This window comes from Amphiura filiformis, chromosome 19 (assembly GCF_039555335.1).
Source record: "Amphiura filiformis chromosome 19, Afil_fr2py, whole genome shotgun sequence".
NCBI classification, from domain to species: Eukaryota; Metazoa; Echinodermata; class Ophiuroidea; order Amphilepidida; family Amphiuridae; genus Amphiura; species Amphiura filiformis.
Genome location: NC_092646.1, coordinates 40,733,463 through 40,745,752, shown reverse-complemented (window position 1 = coordinate 40,745,752; position 12,290 = coordinate 40,733,463). Strand labels below are relative to the sequence as shown.

General features: G+C 37.6%; 1 protein-coding gene across 1 annotated transcript in view; it reads left to right on the top strand.

The window, feature by feature from the left end:
* LOC140141304 (phosphatidylinositol phosphatase PTPRQ-like) overlaps nt 1-12,290 on the top strand; it is a 177,717-nt gene that overhangs the window by 148,087 nt on the left and 17,340 nt on the right. The window contains exons 15-19 of the mRNA XM_072163131.1: nt 4,620-4,892; nt 6,434-6,733; nt 7,393-7,668; nt 8,761-9,030; nt 10,988-11,266. Coding sequence (XP_072019232.1) covers nt 4,620-4,892; nt 6,434-6,733; nt 7,393-7,668; nt 8,761-9,030; nt 10,988-11,266 — 1,398 coding nt within the window. The remainder of the gene's footprint in view (nt 1-4,619; nt 4,893-6,433; nt 6,734-7,392; nt 7,669-8,760; nt 9,031-10,987; nt 11,267-12,290) is intronic.

Below are 12,290 nucleotides of genomic sequence, written 5' to 3'. Positions count from 1 at the left end.
TTTGTACTCTATCCTGTCCTGCTTCATGAGTTTGGCTATACATTTGTTTGATGTGCTTACTATCGAGTGCTTTTAAAACATGAAGTACCCCATCTACAAAAGTGTAAAGGGATTTGAGCAAATCATCAATACATAGTTATATACGAACATGTAAATTTGTGTCTCAACCCCATTAGCTTAGTTGGTAATACGCTGGACTTTGGTACAATTTCATGTTTTCAAAAGTGCTTGATAGTAAGCACATATGCTAACTATCGAGTTTTTATGGTATTGGTTTTATGCATCTCCTGCTGGTTTTTTTCTGTGCCTATTTTCCTTCTACCAGCACATGTTGCTTGTCGAAGCAACTTGTTTGTAATTATTTTCGCTAGTTTGTACTTATTTTCAAAACCAGTGGGTTGGAGGAGTCACACCTCTTAATTGTGACAGTGTCTTGATGCTTCTGACTCTTCCAGGCTAGTCCATTAGGTCCGCTTTCTTTCTTTCCTTTTGTACATACTGAATTTTACTTTGCTTTTTGATGTATTTTAGCAGAATTTGTAAAATAAAATAAAATAACTCACTCGGAATGTTTGCATGTAATCACCTTCAGCTTGTAGTGTTACGAAGAATGTGCTTCTTGAAAATTCATTTTGAAAACTTGTCATTTTGATTATATAAGGTGGTACTACACCCCCTGATAAAAATAACTACACACGGGTAACAAAAGTTATGTATATTATAGGGGCAAGGAAACCATTACTTCACTGAAATTTCAGTGATTCAAGACAAGTGGTTTATTATATATGTTACGAAATGAGGTATGTTCTAGCGGTACCTCTTTTCATATCATAAATAAGGTATCGCTTGTCTTGAGTCAACAAAATTCCAGTGTAGTAACTGGATTCCTTGCCCCTATAATATACATAAGTTTTGTTACCAGTGTGTTATTATTTTTTGAGAAAAATGTAAAAAATAGCTACAAATTTATCAAGGGGGTGTAGTACCACCTTAATATCTTGTCTTATTATGCTACAGATGCCTGTATTTATTCCTTGTTGTAGACTTTAGTGCTGTCATCGACATGCAATTTGTCGACATGTTGTTGACATCAGAAAAAGTTCCAGATGTCGACATAAAATTTGGATTACAACATTTACCCCCAGACAGAAATAATTCAACCACAAACACCAATTGCGCATCTGTCAGGCATTCAGACAGACATTCATATATTTATTTGCATCAAATATCATATGTTACAATGAATTAGCATGCACATTAAGAAAACACCTTCCACAATACTTTGAAAATATAGTTTGTATTATTACCAGGACCTAGATGAACCTACCTAAGATACCTCCCCAGTGAACTACCTACCTGGGGAGCTGATCAAGTCATAACAAAACTAATAATAACTATATTATTGGATATACCGCCCCAGTGAACTACCTGGAATCTAGTACCTCCCCCGTGAACAATCTACCTGGGAGCTGAATTGATCATGAATCAGGACCTAGATGAACCTACCTAAGTTACCTCAACCCAGTGAACAACCTACCTGGGAACTGATCATGTCATAACAAAACTAATGAATATATTATTGGATATACCGCCCCAGTGAACAATCTACCTGGAATCTAGTACCTCCCCAGTGAACAATCTACCCCGGAGCTGATCATGTCATAACTAAACAAATGAATAATTATATTAGTGAATAGTGGGCTGAATCTTTACGATAACTGTGCATGAATACTGTTCTTCCAAGAGATTGCTTCCTGGAATCCTATTAGAGAAATTCCTGAAAGGTTAATTTGGATATAAAATAGTATATTAATCCAATATGAAAATATATAAAGTATACATGTACATAATTAAATACATGTTAGAAAACATTGCCTTACTTGACTGTTTTAACATTGAGTAATCCTTGATAATATTATAGTGAAAGTTAAGTCACACCCATAGAACAGTTCATTCAACATGTTAAACTAGCACAGAGAAGAGTTACCTTGAACTACTTTTTCTACAAGATGAAGTACCTGCAAAATTTATTCTTTAATATAGCCAAGCACAGGGTGGTCTTTTGACATTTTTATCAAAATGAACTTTGCTGATACCAACATCATAAATATAAAAGAGCCCAGAGCATATGAATATATGTCAAATTGCACACCCCTAACTCTTGTAAGTAATTAGATATTTCATTTCATTTTATTCAGCCAGAAAAAGCGTTATAAAATACATATATTGTACATCTATAAGCACTACATCAAAAACAATTAGATATTTAAAAGCGATTACATAAGCCCTTGAATATCATCAGGACTGTTAGGTAACATACCAATGGTAACTGCTTCACGAGTCCAGCAATTCGATATTAATACTTCTTTGCTAAACCCTTACTATGACTATCCTTACATCATCACACATCATACATACAACAACAAATATAGCATTTTGGTGTCGGTTTATTGCTGCCAAACGAGATGCACACACTGTGCCATGCTATGAAAGTATACAGAATTAGGATATCGTGTCTACGCTAATAAAATAGGGCAGCCTACCACAGGAATCAACGTGATAACTAGGGGGCTGCGCAACCTCAAAAAAACTTGAACCAAATTTTTTATTTTTTATTTTTGTTGAACAAGAAAAATCTGAGGGCATAGTACTTGGCTCCTGCCTAGGCTATCCCATGCCAACCTGGTGTTGATTCCTTCCTTCCCGCTATAAACAATCTTAATCGACAAAAATCCCACCCGAGACTAAAACTGGTTTAAATAAACATATTTACTGATGATTCTAAACATTCATGCTTCTTCTGAAGAAGCAAACTTGACACACACTACTTAAATTCAACTGCGCTACAGAATGGAATATGTTGCCGTGATAGAAACCGAACCTGAAGTGAGGTTACTCATACACTCTCCCACACAGGAATAGTCATACTATTACGTAACGCAAAGAACATCAATATATTCTTATTCGGGGCTCTCAACCGAATATATTTTCATATCTTTGCTCTAATTGCTACTGGTACCACACTTATGTAGATAATAATATCCTGGTGTAGGTTATTCACCCAGTAGTTCAAATGAACAAACAAAGCAAAGTGAGTTGCACATTTTTTGTTACAGTATTAAATTAAATTTACAATATAATGTTCTACAGATAATGTCACATATTTGATTAAATTTTCTTCGATTATCCAAGATTATTCTTTCTTATACATCAACATTTTTTTTTTAATTAGCCATAAACTTTCGGCTTTTATTATACTATTTTCAAACTTTTAATGGCTTTAAATGCACACCTTGCAATAGGGAGTGGTGGGTGGGAGACAAATTCATCATACGACTTGTCTGCATGAATGTTGACAGAATAATGGTGGTACATACACACACACAAGAATCAAGCCTTGTTGAAGATGATCGCTGATTGGTCCAATGAACACTGATGGTGCCCATGATAAACAAATAGACAATACACATGTATCACCTCATATTGATCTTATATCACCTCATATTGATCATATAACAATAACTAAACTAACAGGACCAAACCATTATTTCTGCAGGGGTCAAAACTGGTTTTTAACCTAGTGGTTCAAAACGTTATTATCGACATTGTTTACGACACATGGTACTTACAAAATAGTGGTAAAATTATGTTGAAGAAATACTCTAAAACAATTTTAAGTGTGATTTTGCGAAAGATGTTAAAGGTAATTTGTAGAATACTCATTTACTGTGGTATATATGATTGTTTATTCAACTTCATCAACGAGTGTACTTTTATGTCGACATGTCAATAAATTTTTCCGACATGTGAACAAGAAAAAAACATTTCAATGACAGCAATAGTAGATTTAGTCACTGGTACTTTTCTACATTGTACAATTGTACCAATTTGGAATTTCAATTTCCAATACATTGACCTCATCACTTATTTTGTATCTTTATATCTTTTGCATATTCAAGCATCATTCTTGCATTTTGGGTCATTCCTTTTTGTTCACTGTAAACAAAGCAATTTATGTTTAAGCATGTTACATCAAACATTTCCTTGTAATCTGTGTACATGGGAGAGTGAGTTTGCACAGCGGTTGCCTTGCACCACTGAGTCCTGGATTTGCCCCATCCGTGCCAAAGGACAGTATGTGCAGTTGTACACTTCGTTTATCCCGATACATGCTCGCTCTCGCAGGTTTTCTCCGGGATCTCCAGTTTCCTCCTGCTTTCAGAATCGGTGATTAGTTGTTTGGCTAAAAAAATTACATTTCCTTCACCCAATGGAATTTGGGGAGCTGCACAATCTATGTTACAATCTAAGTGTGGATAGGTTTGCACCAGCTTTACCTCCGACCAGCCTAGCTGATGCGATCTGATTCTGATGATTCACCTGTGGCAGCGAAATAACAGCACTTTGATTCCTATGTGCTATATAAATCCATTTTCTTTTTTTTAATTATTTATTTATACCATAAGTTTGCATTGCTTGTTGCAACTCATTCTGTCTGTGCAATTGTTAGCAATGTGGTTGCTTATCATAGAAAAGTTTTTATTTGTTGTTGACATAAATACAATAACAAATATGATTGCTTTAGCTAATAGTGCAGTATCCTGATCTTTCCATTTCAGCCCCATCAGCGCCACCACGAGGCCTCACACAGACCGCTTCAACCGAGACTAGCGTCACAGTGTCATGGGATGAAGTACCGTGTGGGAACAGAGGCGGCAATATCACACAATATAGATATGACCTGAACTCAGCTATCTTTGACAATACACCAGATAGAACAGCAGAGATCACAGATCTGGAGCCATGCACATCATATAACTTCCGGGTTTTTCCTGTTAATAGTGGTGGGAGAGGAATGCCTGGGGAATTGACAGTGCAAACACTAGATGGAGGTAAGCTTAATGTGTACTCTACCTGATATCATTCTATACACGAATCTGACTTGACACATTCTTACACCTTACTGGTGGCCATAGCGGGGGCTTTCCATCGATTTTCGCGACGCCAGTATCACAGGCGTCAGCGTTTACCGCTCCCATGGCGCTCGGAAGTGCTGCGCGCTCCGATGCGCTTCGCAATAGTGGGCGTCTTGGATGTAATCCAAGCGAAGTAAGCTAGTATGGCGCGGATGGCCCCAGCTATGGCCGACTTAATCCTGACCATCACTAGGCTGGTCGGATTCGTCTATAGGGCTGCACTATTGAAGCATTTTTCTAACACCTTTAGCAGTCAACATAAATGGGTAAATTTTCTCAGGTAAATTTTCTGGGCATGTGACTAATGCTCATCAATGTGAGTGTAACCTCGAGCCTGATTCCTGAACCCCAGCGGTGACCTCGCTATTCAAGTCTTAGTCATTTTGAATTGGAATAGTATTCTTTGCCGCAATTTCGATAGAAATTAGTGCATAGCAAATTTATTGAATCTTCAGCAATCTTAATATCATCGAAATGTAATTTCAAAAATATCTACCTCCGGAAAAAAACATTTATCGGATAATATTATTAACTTGCAAAGGAGGAATTTTTCCTATTCAAATACATTGGTAGACCACCCGCTGTGCTCGGGGTCACATTCCATAATGTTAATATGTCTACGCCCATGGGCGTCACATGTCCAGACAATTTTCCAGAAAAGAATTTACCCATTGATGTTGACTGTTTAGAATAGTGATGGGTAAAGGGGAGGAATAGTCATGAACTGATGTTCGCAGGTCAGATATATTAGTGCCATCTCTCTTTTAAAACAATTAGGCCAGACTCCTCCCTGAAATGCTGCTGTGTGAGGGATCACTACACCTCCACAGCGAGTCAACACATTGGTATTGCAGGGACTTGAATCTATGACTTCGAACCACCTCGAGATCATGAGTCTAAGTCTTATATTGCTGCGTCACCGTGTCTTAACCATGATCCTAAACCCAGTCTTTTATTCATGCTCCTAATCCTAACCCTGATTGTAATCTAATCTTTCAACCTAACCCTAATCCCAACCCTGTCAGTCACATAACCAGCATGTTTGTTATGGGGTGCAAATACCTATAACCTTTGGTTCACTTCAAGTACGGTAGTGATATGTGTATTTCACTGGTCGCAGGATCGAAATTCACATGTTACTTAATCGCGCAGAGTGTACACACACATGTACAAGGGCGGTATGTCAGCACACTTGTGGCACAACTGTGAAAAAGCATTGATGTCACTACCGAACCCTGCAAAGTATAGTTATCAAGATGTTTGTCCCAGTATGGGAAAAAAAACTTCCTTCCCCTGGCAACTCCCCTGAGCAATGTACTAGCAAAAATGCCTTAATCATTGATGTTTTTTTGTTTTGGTATGGTTTGTTTTTGGGTGGAGGTGTGGTAGATCGCCATGTCACTGACAGGGTCACTGACATGAACCATTTTAGTAACTTGTGTTAATTTTCATTTCAGTACCTTCTCCAGTCCAAAACTTGGCTACCATACCAAAATCATCTGGATTTGAGTTGTCGTGGCAACCATCGACTGGGGCGTGTCAGCCAGACATGTTTAGAATCACATATGAGCTCATCACTCAAGACCAATGTCAGCCACCAGTTAATGTCAGTGAAATAACTACGATAGAAACTGAAGGGACATTGGTTAATATCACAGGGTTGACACCCTATTCTACATACATGATATCTGTGATTGCAGTTAATGGTGTTGGAGGTAGTGTTGAGGAGTCAATCATGGCTATGACTATTGAAAGTGGTACGTAAATGATAAAAATAAATAGATATATGACCCTGCTGAGTTTCTAGTTCCACAGAACACGAAACTCCATAGGCCTATGCTCAAGTCTGCTGAATTCACAACTTAAACGTGGTAACTTTACTTACACTCTTAAAATCAGTGACATTAGATCAAGGTGCTGGCATACATTCGCACATGTTTAAATAAGACGCATAGGTAATACACATATGAAACAGCTGCTTCAATGCTTTGTTGTCATTGTTAATACAATTATGACCTCTTTAATGTGTATTGATCAATATTTGGTAACCTATTTGTACAAAATACCACTGCATTTTGATTTCTTTAAACAAATACATTATGATAATCCATTTAAAGTCCACACTCCCCCTGTGGAAGATGTAAGAAATATCTTCCACAGGGGGAGTATGGATTTCAAATTGAATTACAATATTAACCAACTCTGTTTGAAAGATACAGGCTGAATCTTTCTCAGAGGGTGTATGGAATTCAAATGGAGCTGCTTCATGTGTTTCAATTTGAAATTCATAGCCCACCCCATGGAAGATATTTTCCAACATCTTCCACAGGGGTAGTGTGGATTTTAAAAGAAACAGCTCATTGGTGGGCCACTTTAAAAGTAATGCTATAATGTAATTTTGATCCTCTTTTTTCAGCCCCATCAGCGGCTCCATCAGCAGCCATTACCATGGCAACTACGGACAGTGTCACTGTCACATGGGATGAATTACCATGTGGTACCAGAGGGGGAGAAATAACGACATACAAATACCAGCTACAATATAACAATGCTTTGGAGGCCGCTGGCCAGACCCCAAACACTACACTGACATTTTTGGATCTCATGCCATGTTCAGAGTACATGTTTAGTATTAGTGCTGTTAATAATGCCAACATGAAAGGACCTTCAGCAGTTCTGATGATACCGACAGGTGAGGCCAGGTCTAACGAGAACTGCCTTTAACAGCAGCTATAGTCTATATATGTGACATGATCAAGGGGAATGAGTCACATGTCGACCCTGGTCGAAAATGAGTTTTACATACGTTTCTAAAGAGGATATTTAGAGCTTTCAGAAACTGAAAACCCCATGTTGATACAATTTTTCTTTGCAAAGCTACGTCAATTTATCAATCGCTGAAAACAATATAAAACAAAAGAATTTTAAGACTTTCTTTGCCAATATCTAAAAATCAATATTAGCGACATCCGACTCATTTCCCTTGATCGTGTCACATATCTACCTCCAGTCACCGACATTAGATTTGAAGTTCAACGTGTGCTGTGTTGGCTTAGCATGGTTTCTTGCATGTGTAGCACGCGTAAAAGTATGTACGTGCACCATGTAAAACTAAGCTAACGCAGAACACGCTGTGTCTCAACAGTAGTATTCTCCCTTTGAACGGATCCGCCATCTTGCTACCAAAACAATGTTCTCCCTGCAAACGTATGTGCAAAATGTTCATTTTTGTTTCTCTCGCTTTTCTAGCAACGCACGAGAAGTCTTTTGCAAATTGCACATGGTAATTAATGCATGTGTTTTTCAGGGTTACACGCAGACACAGCATGCATGTATAGCCTAGTTTTGAGTTGACTGTGTGATCGGTGAATACTTCGAAAGTGTGTTTGCTCTCTTTATCATTGTTTATCATTGTCTCATATAATACAGCTGAAATTGAATTAATCAGTCGCAACACATAGCGGCCTATTAAAGTGAAGGACAAAAAAACATGTTTGAATGATATGAAACTAATAAACAGAGTCAATACTCCTCCACCGTTGTCTATCAGTGGCCCGATTCGATTGAAGTTAAAGGTTCAAACTATTAAACTGTATCTTTAATAGTTAAAAAGTAATAACTGATATAGGATATAGCTAGCTCTAAACTTATACGTCCCCATGTGAAACAGAAAAATCTCTCTACACCACTACACAATATCACATATGTATCGCATGTTAGGATATTCTGGTTTTTTTTAATAACACAAACTTATACCACTTTTTTATGTTGTATGTTATACTAGCTCCATCTGAAGTGCAGAACCTGACAGCACTACCAGAATCATCTAGTGATGGTGCCTCATTGTCATGGCAACCACCGCCTGGAGGATGTCAAATAATGCAGTACAGATATCAGCTTCGGCATAGCAGTGATTTGGTGATGGCAGGACAGACCACAAATGCAACATTGACATTGTCAGATCTAATGCCTTGTTCAGAGTATATGATTATCATTAGTGCTGTTGATACCAGTGGCATGAAAGGACCAGATGCAATGTTTATGATCACAACAGGTAAGAATTATAACCCCAGGGAGGGTGCACTTGATGTTGACATGGGGGTATCATACATGAACATGAAGCATTGATCTGCGATCTATGCACCTTTAAACAAGTATGATATTATTAACCCTAAATAGTCGTCTTAGGGTATTTAAATAAAGGCACTTAATTTAATGTCCACGTGACCAGATGGGCGCTGACATTACAGCTTCTAGACAGGTGTCTGGAAAAGTGACCTTTGGCACAGCGGGTCGTCTTTATGTGTATTTCAATTAGAAACGCGGAATGCATGTCCAAATTTTCTAGCAATTTTGTCATTTTTTTGCTACTTTGTAGTATTATTGTAAGAGTTTCCGTCAATAACTTATTTTTTACGTATGCACAATATCTACTAAATATTCATATTGACAATTCGAGATAAATATTAAATATTCATATTCACATTGCGGACCAATCGGAACACTTCTACGTAAATCAGTCTTACCGGTTCTGAATGCATAATTAGTGCTTGATCTCTTATTAACAATGCGGAAATAAATATTATCTATGAATATTTATCATTCGTGGATCGTAAATATGCATTATCTTGTGACGACAAAAATCATTCGATCAGATGATTTTTGACATCACAAGATAATGCATATTTAGTATGTGTATACAGGGATATATAAGCATTTCACGATTTATTCAAACGCCGCACGTAAATCGATTAAGTGGCGGTGCTTTATGATTTGCTCTGTCTATGTTGTTTAAACTAAATGTCATCGCGTGAATCGAAAAGTGGCGGCGCTTCGGAAATGATGCATTTAGTACGTGTATACAGGGATATAATAAGCATTTCACGATCTATTCAAACATCACACATAAATCGATAAAGTGGCGGCACTTTATGATTTGTTCTGGCTTTGTTGTTTAAATGTCATCGTGTGAATTGAAGTGGTGGTGCTTTGGAAATGATAATGAATAACATTAAGACGATAATTTACGGTAAAATTAACAATATTTTGTGATATTTTGAAAGAAAGAGTAAAAAAATCAGACAAACTCACATATAATATTTGTTAAAGATGCATTTTATTCCACACATTGTACAAATATCACAAACAATACAAGAATGCCTACAGCTCTTGGTTCAGTTGTGAGAAGAGACTTATTTTATAAACAATTGACTCAAAAATGGATTTCCAATTGTGTCGCAAAAAGTGAACCATTTTGCCGAATTAATCAGAATTCTTAAATGTCTTGAGAACGTTCTTGCAATCTTATTGGTTCTTACCCGTGTGATAAGACACGATATCACACACTTTTGGGCGTGGGAGTCGACACGATACTTATATGTGCTATTTGAACCAATCGGAGGTGCATAGCAAAAATGGGATCGGGACTGATCGATTCTAAGCCCTAGGTGTAAAATGTAGGATTTAATTTGATTCACTTTTGGCATACTTATGATTAATATATTTATTTGAATTGAAGTGTTTAAGAATGAGAATAAAGTTATTGTTTTTAGCCGCTGTCGTGCATCTATCGTCTCATATAACACACGACATCATTATTTTTGGTGTAAAACAACTCGGCTTCGCCTCATTGTTTTACTTAAAATAATGGCTTGAAATATGAGTGGCTAAAAACAATACCTTTATTCTTTAAATAGTATAGGGTGACAAACAAAACAAACCTGTTCTACAGGGTGGCGGGCTGACGCACCTTTCAAATGGGGTCTTTCAGTCAGGCGATTGATTTGTTTTTTTGATGACCCTAAAAAACCCACAAGAATCGGTAAAAATTTGCAAAACTGTTTTCACTCATTTTGTTCACTTTTTTCCCAAAATCAATCTCAGTTTTGCTTAAAATGACTGATTTTAAAAGAATATCCACAAAATGTGGGCCGGGCTGGCCCATAGAATGGGTTTTCTTTTGTCACCTTAGGCAAAATTATATGCAAATTGTGTCATTTCTTATTTTCCAGCACCTGCATCAGTCCAGAACTTAACAGCCACACCCACTCCATCCAGTGATGACTTCATGGTGTCATGGCAACCACCACCAGGAGGATGTCAAATAAATGAATACAAATATCAACTGCAACTTAACAACAATTTGGTGACCTCAGGGCAGACTGCAGATACATCCTTGATGCTGCCAAATCTTGAGCCGTGTTCAGAATACAGGTTTAGTGTGGGGGCGGTTGATAGCACCAACGTAAAAGGGCCTGATGAAATTATAAGGATACAAACGGAGGAAAGAGGTAAGCTTATCCATGCGAGTGTCAAAGTATAAAAGCTGGGCAGAATCTTGACTTGTTCTATAACTTGCCAACTCACTGGGTTATTCCAGTTTAAATCCATACACCCCCCATGGAAGATATGAACCTAATGTCCCACACAGTGAGTGTGAATTTCAAATGGGATTACCTTAATGTGTGACTCAATTTGAAATCTACACTCCCTGTGTGGGAGATTAAGGTCATGTCTTCCATAAGGGGTATGTTGGATTTCAACTGGAATAGCCCATTTGTTGACATTAGTGTATTAAAACAGTAGTCCCCTTCCTATTCAAACTGTGTAGACTCTCATTCATCTGGGTATGTTGAAATTAAGATTTAATTTATATCTGGTCAACCATATTTTGACGACGTTGCGACTGAAACCTTCAGTCATCAGGTGGGTTATGATGCAAATGACCTTGAGTACCGGAAATCTCTGTTTAAATGACAATCGATGAGGATTGTCCTTGATGATTCTGTCCCAGCCGTGATTCAGTTACAACGTTGGTTTTTTCTGTTGTGTAAAGGTGTATCTGGTTGACCAGATTTAAATTAAATCTTAATTTCAACATACCCAGATGAATGAGAGTCTACACAGTTTGAATAGGAAGGGAATTACTCCTTACTCTCATGTTGCTGAAGTTCCTTCCTGTTGCAATCTGCTGGTTAGTGAGTACAGCTTTTAAGGTGTACTGAGCTCATCCATGCTTTGTTGTCTTCGATAACACATTGTATCAAAGAGGTACCTGGCTTTTATCCGGGCTTTTATCAAAGCCCAAACCCATAAAAGCCTGTAGCAAGCTCTGTCAGGCTCCGCTCAATTCTACACACCGCCCGATACCACGTGTTGACCAAATATCGATCGAATCTATTTTACGACCATGCTTGAATTAACAACCCCTTAAAACCTAATTACACCACTTTGTGTAAACATTTTGTTGGAGTAAGTTCCAGACTTTCTATTGACCGCAGACATGCCCCCAGACATGCTTATTTAATGACCACT